We start from the raw sequence: 14176 nt of genomic DNA on the forward strand, positions 1-14176 counted from the left end.
TAAACAAACAAACAAACAAATAAATAAAATAGTCCAACTAAAAAATGGGCAGAAGGTCTGAATCGACATTTTCCCAAAGAAGACATACAGACGGCCAACAAGTACATGAGAAAGTTCACAGCATCACTTATCATCAGGGAAATGCAGATCAAAATCACATGAGGTTTCACCTCACACCTGTCAGAATAACTATTATCAAGAAGACAAGAAATAACAAGTGTTGGCAAGGATGTGGGGAAAAGGGAACCCATGTGTACTATGACTAGGAAGGTACATTGGTGCAGCCACCATGGAAACAGTGAGGAGGTTCCTCAAAAAATTTAAAACAGAACTACCATATGCTCCAGAAATACCACTTCTGGGTATTTCTCTGAAGGAAACAAAAACACTAACTCGGAAAGACCCCTGCGCCCCATGTTCACTGCAGCATTATTTACAATAGCCAAGAAATGGAACCACTCTAAGTGTCCACCCATGGATGAATGGATAAAGAAATCGTGGTATACATATGTACACGCACTCACAAAGGAATATTGTTTGGCCATAAAAAAGAAGGAAATCTTGCCATCTGCTACAACACGGGTGGACCTCAAGGGTATTATGCTAAGTAAAGTAAGTCAGACGAAGACAAATGCCCTGGCACCTCACATGTGCAATCTAATAAAAAAAAATCATAGATACAGAGAACTGATCGGTGGTTGCCAAAGGTGACGGACGGCAGGTGGGAGAAACGGGTGAAGGAGATGGTCAAGAGGTACAAACTTCCAGCATCGGAGACTTCAGTTAATAACACCGTGTTGTATATTGAAAGTTGCTAAAGGAATGAGCTCTTCAAAGCTCTCAAGACAAGAAAAAAAATGTATAACTATATATTGTAACTAGACTTATTGTGCTGATCATGCAGGAACGTGTACAAATATCAAATCACTACGCTGTACATCTGAAACTAATATAGTGTTGTATGTCAGTTATAACTCATTAAAAAAGAGACAAGATTCAGAAGAGCATAGAGTACAGGTAAGAAAAAGTACATGCACACTCACATATACACCCCAACTAACTGCGATCTCGGACACGTTACAAAGCCCCGGTGACTCGGTTTCCCTGTTTGGAACAAGAGCGTAATCACACTCCCTACCTCGCATGGTCACAGTGAGGATTAGATCACCTATGGGAAGCTTTAGACTAGTGGTGGCAGTCACACAGCAAAGACTCAATACATATTAACTCTCATTATCTGGTCAAATTACAGGTTAATTTTCATTTTCTTCTATTCCACTTTTCTTGACTTTCTACATTTCCAACAATAAGGAGGTATCAGCTTTATAATAAAAGTGAAAAAATTATTGGGGCACCTGGGTGGCTCAGACAGTTGACCGTCCAACTTCTCAGGTCATGATCTTGTGGTTTGTGGGTTCGAGTCCCGCATCAGGCTCTGCACAGAGCCTGGAGCCTGCTTCGGATTCTGTGTCTCCCTCTCTCTCTGCCCCTCCCCTACTCATGCTCTGTTTGTCTCTCTCTCAAAAATAAATAAAAACATCTAAAAAAAATTTTTTTTTTAATGAAAAAATTATTTTTTCCACAGGCAGGTAGTTTGTGTGGGGTCAGGGAAGTGGAAATACAACACGGATCAGGCCCCCCACCCCTTCGGTGGGTGACCGCCATCCCCCCCTCCACCCCTGGGACGCGGGGCGGGGCTCCCGGGAACAGTGCAGACACAGGCTCTCTTCTTCCCGGGTTTAGCATGTGCACCTCCGTGGACACATGGGGCAGGGGCCAGAGTCCGTGCTGGAGAGCACAGACAGAGATAATAGGAAAGAGCTATCCTTACAATGTTTCTCCTCTTGGGGTTTGCTTTTTTAACAGCAAAATCCATGGTTTCGGGTGCCCGCTCATGTCTGAACCCCTCATTTCACACCCCCTACAGCTGTGGGAAGTAGGCACCACCAGGAAGTGGGGCCAGCAGATCTTGAGGGCATAGCCGGGGCCCCCAGCCCGGTGTTCTGACTCCCTTGTCTCAGAATGATCCCTCTGGGAGGAAGGGGCACGAGTCTCCAGAAGGTTCTCTGTGGCTCAATGTGCAAGGAGAGGTACAAGGGAGGTTAGCGGAGACTCGGCCAATTTGCTTTTGGCCCCGAAAGACATGCTATGGGACCCACCTGGGGCCCCATACGTGGACTTCCCCAGAGGTCATTCCTTCAACAGAAGGACTTGCTCAGCCCCTCCACTCTGAAATCTGTCCCTAGCGGTACCCGTCACGCCCCTGGCAGCAAGATGGTGTAGTTTTCCTTTGCCCTCTCTTGGATTTCATACTTTCCTTATTTCTTACAACATTCCTAAAACCTACCCGTAATCATCTAAGCTGCATACAATAAAGCCAGTTTACCCCAAATATTTTATATTCGGATGCCAAGGGCAGCAGTTGTAGAGATTTTATTTCTGACGCTCCCTGACTCTGCTCTGAGGCGGCTTAGACACAGAGACCAAACAAACACGGGCATGGAATTGTTTTTTGCTTCTCTATGACCCGTGGTGATAGTCCACATTATCAATCCAAGCTGAAATCCTAGACGCTTAGTCACAACATGCCTTGCTTCGGTCTAGCTCCCCCTCCAATCTGTTGCTCTTAATTAGCTGCCTGAAATGATCCCGTGGAGGGTGGGGGGAGGAGGAGAGCGGTGGGGGGGGGGGGGGGGCTATAAAGTAAGGCTCTGCTTGGCGGTGGGGGACCAGGCAGGCTGGAGATGGCCCGTAAGCTGTAAGCTCCGGGAACAGAGGCCCTGCTCCTAGGCTCCTGTGGGGCCACAGCATCTCCAGCATCGGGGCCTCAGATGGTTCTGAGATCAGGGTGCCCCATGCTGAGAGGGAAGCCAGCGGTCACGGTTTGCCCAGGCCGCTTTGGGGTGGAAATTCTAGTTCCGTGAATCTGCTACGCAGAAAAGTAGGTGGCCTGCCTGGTTCCTCTGGGAGGCAAGGGAACCTTGGCCTGGAGCATAATTTCTATTTCCGTTTTGAATTGTAAGAGCTGATGATGTCAGATGCCAAAAATCCCTATGGTGATTGAATGGGGTTCCCCCAAACGATGTGTTCCACGTCCTGGCCCCTGAAACCGGTGAATGTGACCGTATTTGGGAAAAGGGATCTCTGCAGGTGTAATTAAGTCAAGGATCTCAAGATAGACGAGATCGTCCTGGAACAGGGTGGGCCCTGCCTCCAACGATCCCCCCATAAGAGACCAAAGAGGAGACACACACGCACAGGAGGGAAAGTGGAGGCACAGACTGGTGAGCTGGGACTGCAAGCCAAGGACTCCAGCAGAAGCTGGCAGAGGCAGGAAGGATCCTCCCGCAGAGCTCTCTGAGGGAGCTCGGCCCTGCTGACCCCTTCACTTCGGACTTCCGGTCTCCAGAACCCTGGGAGAGTACATTTCCGCTGTTTTAAGCCCCCCAGTTTGTAGTATTTCGTTAGAGCAGCGCCAGGAGACAAAACCGCCCTCCACAGAAACACTGGTGAGGTTGATCCCCTCCTCCTGCTATGTCCCCTCTGCCAGCTCAGACCTGCAGTCGGTGACACTGATGGAAAGCCGTGCGCTCCTCTAGGGAGTCTGCACGTCTGGCTGGCAGAACGACACGGAACGCACCGGGAAGAGAGAAGCACTTTAAGGAAGAACGCCCACAAGGGCCACCTTGTGGGATGTGTCCAAAGGGACCTTGACCACGGATGATGGGCAGAGCTTGACCCGTCTGGCAACACCGAGAAGGTCCAGCCCACACCTCTATGTCCACAACTGCTTCCGGGTCAGGACAACGTGGAGATCACGCGGTGCTTTCTCCCATGATTTACCGCTCCCCTGCTCCTGGCTCCCCCTCAAGGTGTAGGCTTCCCCACACCTCCACCTGCAAGCCAACGCCTCCTCTGCCTCCAGACCCTGCTTGCAAGAGAGCATCTAAAGGGATCTGAGCATGAATTAAACGCGATCACCCGTTTCCGGTCCAGAGGCAAGGCCAGCAGCAGAGGCTGGCGCCCGCCTGACATGTAATCGTCACAGTGGAATGGAGACTTGCAAGTTTGTCTTCCGTTTCGAGACCTTTGTGCCCTGTTCCACAGCGATGCTACAGTCTGGTTGCACACCAGTGTCCCATGGACCGCGTAAGCTCACGGGTGGGTTCTGTTGGTGGCTCAGTGCTATTTTACTGGGAATGCCTCTGGATGGTCACGTGTTAGCCATTCCCTACTGCCCTACAGATGCCCATTCACACATTCATGCTACATGCCTGGCCCCATAAGCATTTGAGTTTGTGACTCTCGTGTGCCACTTCATTTGTTTTAAGTTTATTTATTTTGAGAGACAGAGGCAGAGGGAACGAACGGGGGAGTTGCAGAGAAAGAGAGAGAGAGAGAGAGAGAGAGAGAGAGAGAGAGAGAATCCCAAGGAGGCTCTGCACCGTCAGTGTGGAGCCAGATGCGGGGCTCAAACCCACGAACCTCGAGATCGCGACCTGAGCTGAGATCAAAAACCGGATGCGTAACCAACTGAGCCACCCAGGTGCCCCCTGTGCTGCCAGGTGTCCTGGAATTTTGTTATGACGGTTATTGCTTGAACTCTGTAGACCACATATTCAGGCTTAGAAGCCTTTGCGTGAGATTGAAAGCGTTAGGACAGTTGGACTTGGCCTGCACTATCTGTGATCTGGACTTGACCCACTCTGTCCAGGGGCCCCAGGCGGGGAGCTGGGTGCAATTCTCCACCATCTTGGACATCATGGTTCTTCCAAACTGCTGTGTCTTCCAGAAATCTGCCTGGTGTCCCTCAACAGATCTTCAAGTTCAGCGATACCAATCCCTTCCCAACTGTGCATCACCCCCTCCCCACCCCCAGGACCTGCAGGTCAAGAGAATACAGACCTCTATTGGCTCCCCTCCATGCAAGAAAAAGTCACCCAAATACCTGACAAAGACAGGAGGGACACAGCAAGGGCAGACCCTAGCTCAGGGCCCCCGTTTCCCTGAGGCCACGTGACTGTCATGCCTGCACCAGGGCCCACACTTAGCTGAGCTGTGGGGGCCTTCCCTCGGCCACCACAGGACAATGGGCAGGGCACAGGGTTGTAGGGGGGCTCAAATACGCTCCCTAGAGGATCCGTGTTCATTTTCTCTACAGAAGCTCTGGGGAAAGCCCTGGCACGGTCTGACTCGCATGGCTCATCTGGGAAGGCCCAGGCCCACAGTGACACGAGGTGTCTGGGCCATGCCAGCCCCTGTCTTGCTGACCCCTTGGAAGCCCATGCTCCCCAAAGACTGCCCTGCGCAGCCCTGCTTCTCCTCAGGAAGCTGACTTTCTGGAAGGTGTTGAATTCTCTTTCTTCAGGGGCTATGCTTTCTTTGGACCCTGTGGATCCCTGCACTGGGTTAAGATAACATTTTGAACAATGTGTGAAAACCATTTGGCTGACTGTGGTCATCCAGAGCCACCACTGCCTGATGTCCAACTCTGCTGCTGGCAGAGCCCTTCGCCCCATCTCCAGAGAGTCCTGGGGTTTGGACGCCAGTGTGGAGAAAATCTGGCCTTGGAGAATCGGACAGTGACCTCCCTGGGTATTGTAGATGTTTCTTGCGCTCAGTGACCTCATCAACTGCGAAGGAAGATGCGTCTGTATGTCTCCCTGTAAGAGGGGGCCAGCCGCCCGCCCCCCGACCCGTGGTCTTGGAATCCTGAGGGTCACCGTGGCCCCTGGCCCCTCCAGCCATGTGCAGCTGTGGGGGATGGGGAGGAAGTGGGAGAGGCCACCCTGCATGCCTGTGCTCCTGGGACAGCCACTAGGCCAGCTCCAGCGGTGACTGAATTGAAGGACTTGAGCCCCCAGCTTGGCAGGGGCCACCGTGCGGATCTGGGATCCAGGTTGGGATCCCAGGCGGGAGGGCGGGAGGGCGGGAGGCTTGGGCTAGGTTGCTGAGCCCTGCGTTACTGAAGCACCAGGAGACAGGACCGAAAAGCCACATTTCCAAATGAGCATCCTGCCTTCACAAACCTCCCACCTGCCCTCCCCAAGCCAGCCTGCCCAGCTGGGCCCACTACCTGGGTAAGGACACAGAGCTATTAAAGAAAGTCCCTGTCATGGGCTGACCTGTGTTCCACCCAGATTCGTATGTTGAAGCCCCGACCCTCAGGACCTCAGAATGTCCCTGCATTTGGAGATGGGGTCTTTAAAGAGGTAATTAAAGGAAAATGGAGTAAGAGGGGGACCCTAATCCAATATGGCTGGTGTCCCTGTCATAGAAAGAGATGAGAAGGCAGACACACACAGAGGGCCTCACGCATGTGAGGACACAGGAAGGAGATGCCCACCTACAGAGGCAGAAGCCTCAGGAGAAACCGGTCCTGCTGATAACCTGACTTCAGATTTCAGCCTCCAGAGCTGTTAGGAAACAAGTTTCTGTTGTTCAGGCCCCTCAGCCTGTGTTATTTTGTTACAGTGGCCTGAGCAGATCAATATAGACCCCATAAGAATGTGAACAGCATGAGGTGAAAGCATTGTCCAGAAATAAGAACCTAGGGCCCTTGGGTTGGGCTGGGAGGAGCTGGACACACCCTCCTGGAAGAGATGTGGCAGCAGCTGACATCATGGCGGTAGTGAAAACAGAACTGGAAAGGGGGGTGGTGCTTAGCTCCCCCCCCACCCCAGCTGCCCATGGGGCAGGAGTTTGGGGATAGAGGACACTCCAATGGAGCAACAGGGACCCTGAGCAGTGAGGGCAACAGGGTCCCCCCAGAGGGGCGCCTGCTGGCTCAATTGGTGGAGAGTGCAACTCTTGATCTCAGGGTGGTGAGTTCAAGTCCTACACTGGGTGTGGAGAGGACTTAAAAATAAAATCTTAAAAAAAAAGCCCCCCACCCCACAAGAGAAAGGTGACTAAGGTGTGCAAAGCAAGGACAAGATGACCAAGTAGGCTGGGCTGGGGGGTGAGGAGCACCTTATGGAGGGATGGCTGGATGGAGAACTCTTCACAAAGCCTGGAGACCAATGAGGGGAGGAGGCTGAGGAGACACGGTAAAGAGGCGGACCTTCGCTCTGGTTGATGTCTCCTCACGTCCCTCCCCTCACCATGGAGTGCACCCAGGAACTTCTGACGGCCCCATCTCCCTCCTGAGGCCTTTCTTTGGCAGAGCTCACTCTAACAGATGAGGGGGGACGGGGAGATTAACACCCCTAAGAGCAGCCTTCAGTTCACGACAGGCAGGAGCAGGAGTCTAAATACCTCAGCTCACTCCCCTTGACTGAGTCCCAGTCAGACAAGCCCGTCTTGTGGCTCCTTCCCTTCCATGGCTTATTTCTCTCTCTCCCCAACCCGTGTTTCAGTCACTGTCCGAACAAACTACTGTACTTGAACCCCAGGCTCGAGGTCGGCTTCTGGATTTGGCCCCTCTGGCCCCAGTTCTGTGCCTGGAAAGGAGATGAAACCCCAGGGACCACACAACAGAGAGATTTCAAAACTTCCCCAGCTCCGCACCAATAAAGACTCTGCTTCCAAAAATCATGCTCTGTTTTGTTGAATATCGCCCCTTTCTTCATCTGAAAGACCCAGCTTTGGAGGGGAAAGTCATGTCCAGGTTAATGTCATGGCTTCCCTGAGAGGGACACCCAAGTGAGGTTCTAATCCTGGAGCCAAGGTGTGAGCTCTAGAAGACTAATTCCCACCCCCATCTGTGGGCAAGGGCCTCCACTACCTCTCCCTGTCAGCTCTCCTCTAGTTTACATCTGGAAAAGTTGACAGAAGTGAGTCAGGGACAGATGCGAGGCTCATGGTGGATCCCAAGGCCACCCCCCCCCCCCCATCACCTCCAGCCTGGCTGGGATATGCTCTCTGCCTCCTGCCCCTGGGGTGGTTTCTCCACCACAGTTAAGGTCACCGCACCATAGCAATCGTTGTCAATATTGCTATTTTTTATTTTCTTTGGTTTACTAATTTGAGCCCATTTGAAAAAACAAAAACAAAACCACGTGCTTCCTCTGGTTTCTAAATGCTTCTGCCTTTTCTGTGTGTCTCCGGGAAGCCTGTGTATGCCTTCCCTTTCAGGGTTCTCTTGGATAATTGAAATGTCTGGAAATGCTAAATTCCAGTGAGCTGAGGCAAATTTATCATGCAAGTTGCAGTGGACCTCTCAGATAAACTCCCTCGGCAGGCCGGGTGAGCTCGGGGAAGATCAGGGCTCCTGGTGAAGCGAAGACGGGCCGTGCCTCCAAGGCTCAGAGCCATCACGTGGCGGGAACCGCTCAAGGCCTGAGAGCCGACCAAACCCGGGCTCTGGTCCTGTCTGACTCAGCTGCTGCCCGCCCACAGGTCTCCACCCGTGAGGCTCACCGCTCATCTGGGAAATGGACACAGGGCCAGCCCCGTGCCCCGAACTGGATATGTGAGGGGCACCTGGGTGGCTCAGTCCATTAAGTGTCCGACTCTTGACTTTGGCTCAGGTCACGATCTCTCGGTTCGTGGGTTCAAGCCACACATAGGGCTCTGCGCTGACGGTATGGAGCCTGCTTGGGATTCTCTCTCTCCCCCCCCCCCTCCCTTTCTGCCCCTCTCCTGCTTGCTCTCTATCTCTCAAAATAAATACAAAATAAAGTTAAAAAAAAAAAATGGATACGTGAAAAGCTTCCGTTCTGTGTCGGGGACACAGGAGCCCTGTGCTGGTCATCGCTGTGGCCTTCGTTACACTTCCCAAACACAAGCTGTATTTATTTCTCCCAGGTGGTGGCAGGGCGGAAATCCCTGCTCCCCTGTTAGCCAGGTAGTTCGAGAGAGAGGAAATGGGATTTAAAACGAAGACTCTCAATTCCATAAGTTTTCATTCTCTGTGCTTAGAGGCCTAATCCCTCCCAATGGAGCCCCACTTGGAAGAGGACCCCTTCCTGCAGGTAATTTGGGGGCTTGCCTCCAGCTCCCTGGCTGGATATCGGGGCTCCTGCCATGCTCCTGCCTCCACGGAAAGGGGCGGGGGACCCCCGGGGCTGGGGTTTTCGGAGCAATCGCCTGCGCTCTCCACCGAGAGGGCCCTGCAGAGCTGGCTGCTCCGGCCATCTGCACCCCATTAGCAAGCACCCCTGGGTCCAGGCATGGAGGGCTGGACAGGAGGTATCCCGCCCCGTGCCAGTTATTTGCTGCCTTGATTCGGATTCTAGAAGGAAAGCGTCACTTCTTTGAACGTGTCAGTGACTAGAGCCCCACCCCCCTCCCCGTCCAGATGTTCACCAAACCTTCTGCACTGGCCAATCGAATAGTGACTGTTCATTCTTTCCATGCTGACTTCTCCCATCCTGGGAACCTGTGGTCTCCCCTGAGCCTCCCAGCCGGGTGGCGGACAGTGGTCAGGGGCCGGGTCCTGGCTGCTTTGGCTCCAGACTCTCCAGTCTCTCGCTGTGTGACCTCAGGCAAGTGGCTTAACCTCTCTGAACCTCAGCATCCTCAGTAGGAATAGGAGGATCACGAACAGGAGAGTCTCCTTCACCGGGTTAGTAACATCTTTAATCACCTAAGCCAGTGCCCCACAGGGGCAAGGGCTCCGCACGCGTTGGTGCTTCTGCTGTTGCGCTTTGTGTAAACGTGTCGGGATGTCCTAGAGAAATCTAGGTTCCCAATCTACCGTCTCGAGTCAGCAACTTGTGCACCATCCCACACCTGCCAGAGTTTCACTGGAAGGTAAGCCTGGATGCTTGAGAACTGACCAGTAGCTGCGCTAAACGGAGGGGTGGATGGGGTCAGTCTGAGGTTTAGAATTCACGTGTGCGCAGCGGAGGACCATTGTACCAAACAAGGGTGGCCTTCCCGCCCCGCTTCTGGCCACCCCCTCCCTGGCCGGCCCCGGCCCCTGGCCCCGCGCCGTGAGCGAGGTACTCACGGAGGTGGTGCGCGTAGCGGAGGTGGAACACGTCACAGCCGTGCACGTGATGGTAGAGGGTCTTCTCGATCAGGTCCTGCGGCTCATACCCGGTCAGCTCGGTCACCCTGGGGGAGGACAGTGGCTCCGTGTGTTACCCTGTTCTGTAGGTTGCCTTCCATTTAAACTAATATTGGTTTTGCCGACTAATCAAGTGCTAAAAGGCTCAGGGTGGGGGGTGATGTTGGTTTTGGAAACCGAGAATGATCTTTTTTTACAAGGAGAAAGGCTTTGAACGCCAGCCCAGTGCAGGATGTAGCACTATTCATGGGCAGGAACGTTCTTCTGAAACTGCTGGCGAGAAGAACGTTTGGGGTGGCTTCAAATGTTTTCCTTTTTCAGGGTGAAGCTTGTCTGGGGGCGCTTAAGAGTGAACTCTGATGGGAGAAAGAACTACTTTCCAGTGGCTTCTGGGTGACAGTCCAGTGGGGACCTTTTTAAAAATTATTATCGTGGGGGCACCTGGGTGGCTCAGTCGGTGGAGCGTCCGACTTCGGCTCAGGTCACGATCTCAGGGTTCGTGAGTTCGAGCCCCACGTTGGGCTCTGTGCTGACAGCTGGGAGCCTGGAGCCTGCTTCCGATTCTGTGTCTCCCTCTCTCTCTGACCCTCCCCCACTCACACTCTGTCTCTCTGTCTCTCTGTCTCTCTGTCTCTCTCTCTCTCTCTCAAAAATCAGGGCACCTGGGTGGCTCAGTCAGTTTTGAGCCCCGACTTCGGCTCAGGTCATGATCCCATGGTTTGTGAGTTCGAGCCCCACGTCGGGCTCTGGGCTGACAGTGGGGAGCCTGGAGCCTGCTTCCGATTCTGTGTCTCCCTCTCTCTCTGACCCTCCCCCACTCACACTCTGTCTCTCTGTCTCTCTGTCTCTCTGTCTCTCTCTCTCTCTCTCAAAAATCAGGGCACCTGGGTGGCTCAGTCAGTTTTGAGCCCTGACTTCGGCTCAGGTCATGATCCCATGGTTTGTGAGTTCGAGCCCCACGTCGGGCTCTGGGCTGACAGTGGGGAGCCTGGAGCCTGCTTCCGATTCTGTGTCTCCCTCTCTCTCTGTCCCTCCCCCACTCACACTTTGTCTCTCTGTCTCTCTCAAAAATAAACATTTAAATTTTTTAAAAAATTATTATTGTGGAAAAACATGCATTACACAACCTTTGCCACTTTGACCATTTTTATGTCTACACGTAGTGGCAATGACTACAACCACCATGTTCTTCAGAACGCGCCACCCCCCCCCCGCCCCCGCAACAGGTAACCTCCCTCTCCCTCTGTCTCTAGGAATCTGTCGATTCTAGATATCTCGGATGAGTGGAACCACCCGGTAGATGTCTCTTTGTGTCTGGCTTCTCTCACTTGGCATCCTGTTTTCAAGGGTCACCCACGTTGTGCTGTGGGACAGAACGCCGTTCGTTTCTATGGCTCGATTATGTTCTATTTTATGTAGATACCACGTTTTGTTTGTCTGTCCATCCGCTGAGGGACGCTTGGGCTGCTCCCACGTCCTGGCTATTGTGTGTGTGAGCCTTTTTATCTCCCACTGGCCCCTGCTACCTGGCACAACGGTCTCATGAGGTTTTGGTCGGGCGGGAGCATCTGCAGAAGAACTGGAGACATTAACGCGTCCGATCAACGGAGGCTCGTGCAGCGTCCAAAAACTAGTACAACACCCGAAAATGCTGTGGCTGTGGGGTAAATCATAACGTTCGCTGGCAGAAGGGCAACACGTGCCCGGTGCCCTCATGCCATTACCGCCTCTCTGTTCTCATCAGGCCCCAGGAATACTGACTTCCCACATCAGCTCTTTGAGGAGAAGTGGCTCCCAGCGTCCAAGACCACATCATCCGTGGCGTCTGGATCACTCCATCCGCAGGTGGAAATTGCACGTGGCAGTGGTGTCACTTCCCGGGGCCCCGGGCAACCGACCCGGTGACTATGCCCCTTGGAAGAGGTGGCCGAAGAGCCTTGGTGACAGATATTTAAGAACAGATGAAAGAGAAGGACAGGAAGCTTCTCCAGAGGAAGGGAGGTCCTGGTGAGAAGTCAGTCCCGAGGGGGCAGAGGTGGGGCCTGAGGACGGCCTGGACCGGGGGTCCTGCTGGCTTGTCTCTGAAATGTCAGTTGCGAACTCCACGGGGAAACTCGACCTCACTTTCGTTCCGTAACGCGCTCCCCTTTCTGTCGAGTTCTGCGCGGGCTCCGGGTCGTAAATCTCGGAGAGCCTCATATTTCCCTGGAACCGCTCACTATTTGGTATACACATTTCCATGGTGTTCCTCCAGGGCGGGAAGGAGATGGGGCTGAAGGTCAGTGGAAAGGGAACCAGTGCAGGCCTTTCCGGGCTCGGGGACTTATCTAAGGGCCATCTAGAACTTCAGGCCCCATCGGAGTCTAACAGTGTGGCAGGAAAACTGAGACCTGGCTTCCCCACCCCACCCCACCCCCCCAGGAAAACCAGGGGTCTCTACGGTGTGGGGACGAAAGAGGCTTCCCAGACCCTTTGGAAGTAAAGTTACAGAACAACAGCCCCGAACGTGTAAATGAATCAGAAACACATGTATTAAGTTTCTCATCAAAGCGCACACTGGCTTTAAAAATTAAAGGGAGAGAGAAGGGTCTGGCAGCATGCCCTCCTGGTTTTTTCCAAACCTCCAGTGTCTGAAGACCTGTCAGAGGGATTTGCCAAACCCCAAACATGGCTGGGTTCACCCATCCTTAGCAAAAGCACCAGCTACAGTTTCAAAGTGAAATACCACAAAACCCCTCTGAACCAAATTTCAGGTTATGCTGAGTTCAGTTGTGTCTGGGATTACACTGGGTGGGGGGCCAAGTGGCCACCCCCACCCCTGCAGGCCCCCCACCCAGGGCCCTGTGACTTCAGGGCTGCTGGGCTTCAGGCCAACCCGTCGCCGTGGCTTCTGGGCTTTGGATGGAGGAGCTGACATCTCCCACCCTGCTGGGCCATTCTGCTGCCCTCTCGGTCCTGGGCCAGCCCCTCTGTCCCTGACCCCCAGCGGCCCCTCGGAGACCGAACTGCAACAGACTGGAGACCAGAGTGAGTTCGAGGAATTCTAGCTCGTCTCTGAGCCCTTGAAACATCTACACGACAGGAGTTCAGGAGATCTGTTAGAAGCTTCCTGGTACGTAGCTGGGAGAACAGCAAGGGACTTCTGTAGAAACCGTTTCCTGTTTCCTTCAGGAGCAGTCTGGCCTCTGAGCTACCTTCGAACACCCTCTTCTGCAAAGCCCCCCATTTGTCCTTTGTGTTTCAAAGCTGTATGCTTCAAACAATTTGAGAAGATCTGAAATGTCTCCTCTGGGGAGACCTCTCTCTTTCCTCTTCTAGAGAATTCACCAGGCCTCAGAGGCTTTTCCTAGAATTGTCAAGGAAAAACTAGGAGACAGAGGTAACAAGGGGGAACCTGGTCATATCCTCCCAAGTTTCTAAAGTAATGAGCTCAGACGGCCAAAATTCCTTTCCGTTCACTTTTAGAAGTGGCCCCTGAATCCAGAAAGAACTCCTTCTCATGCTGCCACCATGGGCCCAGACAGTCCACCCGCCCAGGGCCCCTCTGCTGGCAGGTGCCTCTGTCTTCGATGCAGTAAGACAGCATTTGTCAGTCCGGCCAGCCCCAAGGTGCTGGCCTCCTTCCCGCAAAGAGTTTTGGGTACTCTTTGCTTGGAGTTTCTGGGAGCACGATGGCAAGCCTGTCAGGCCAACCCTTATCATTCTCTACCTTTGAAGGGTTTGAGGTTCACTAATGATAAACTAGGCTACTTTGTGTCTCTGTCTCCCGCCCCTAACCAGGTATGTTTGGTTTTCTCCCATAACTGGTTAAAATGGTCAATTTTATGTCATGTATATTTTACCAGAATAAAAAGGTGGGAAAAATCAATAAATATTAGCAAAATTTTATATTTATATTTACACATATGTGTGTATACACGTATATACATGTACACCCACACATATATACCTCCTTTCTCCCAGACAGCTTGGCCACACACACCGAAAGGCAAAAGTGGGGTCTCTGAACATTTGTCCCTTCCTGTACAGCTGAGGACTCTAAAGGACTGGGTGCATCAGCTTTTTACTTTTGTTTGGTTTTTTTTTAGTGTTTATTTACTTTTGAGAGAGAGAGAGTCAGTGCAAGCAGGGGAGGAGCAGAGAGAGAGGCAGACACAGAGTCTAAAGCAGGCTCCAGTCTCCGACCCATCAGCACAAAGCCTGACACGGGGCTCAAACTCA

At 52.8% G+C, this 14176-nt stretch overlaps 1 protein-coding gene across 3 annotated transcripts in view; it reads right to left on the reverse strand.

Annotated features, from left to right (window-relative positions):
- SIM2 (SIM bHLH transcription factor 2) overlaps positions 1–14176 on the reverse strand; it is a 49419-nt gene that overhangs the window by 7209 nt on the left and 28034 nt on the right. For all 3 annotated transcript variants that reach the window (XM_042956904.1, XM_042956905.1, XM_007099252.3), the window contains one exon: positions 9896–10002. In XM_042956904.1, coding sequence (XP_042812838.1) covers positions 9896–10002 — 107 coding nt within the window. The remainder of the gene's footprint in view (positions 1–9895; positions 10003–14176) is intronic.

Source organism: Panthera tigris, chromosome C2, assembly GCF_018350195.1.
Source record: "Panthera tigris isolate Pti1 chromosome C2, P.tigris_Pti1_mat1.1, whole genome shotgun sequence".
NCBI lineage: Eukaryota > Metazoa > Chordata > Mammalia > Carnivora > Felidae > Panthera > Panthera tigris.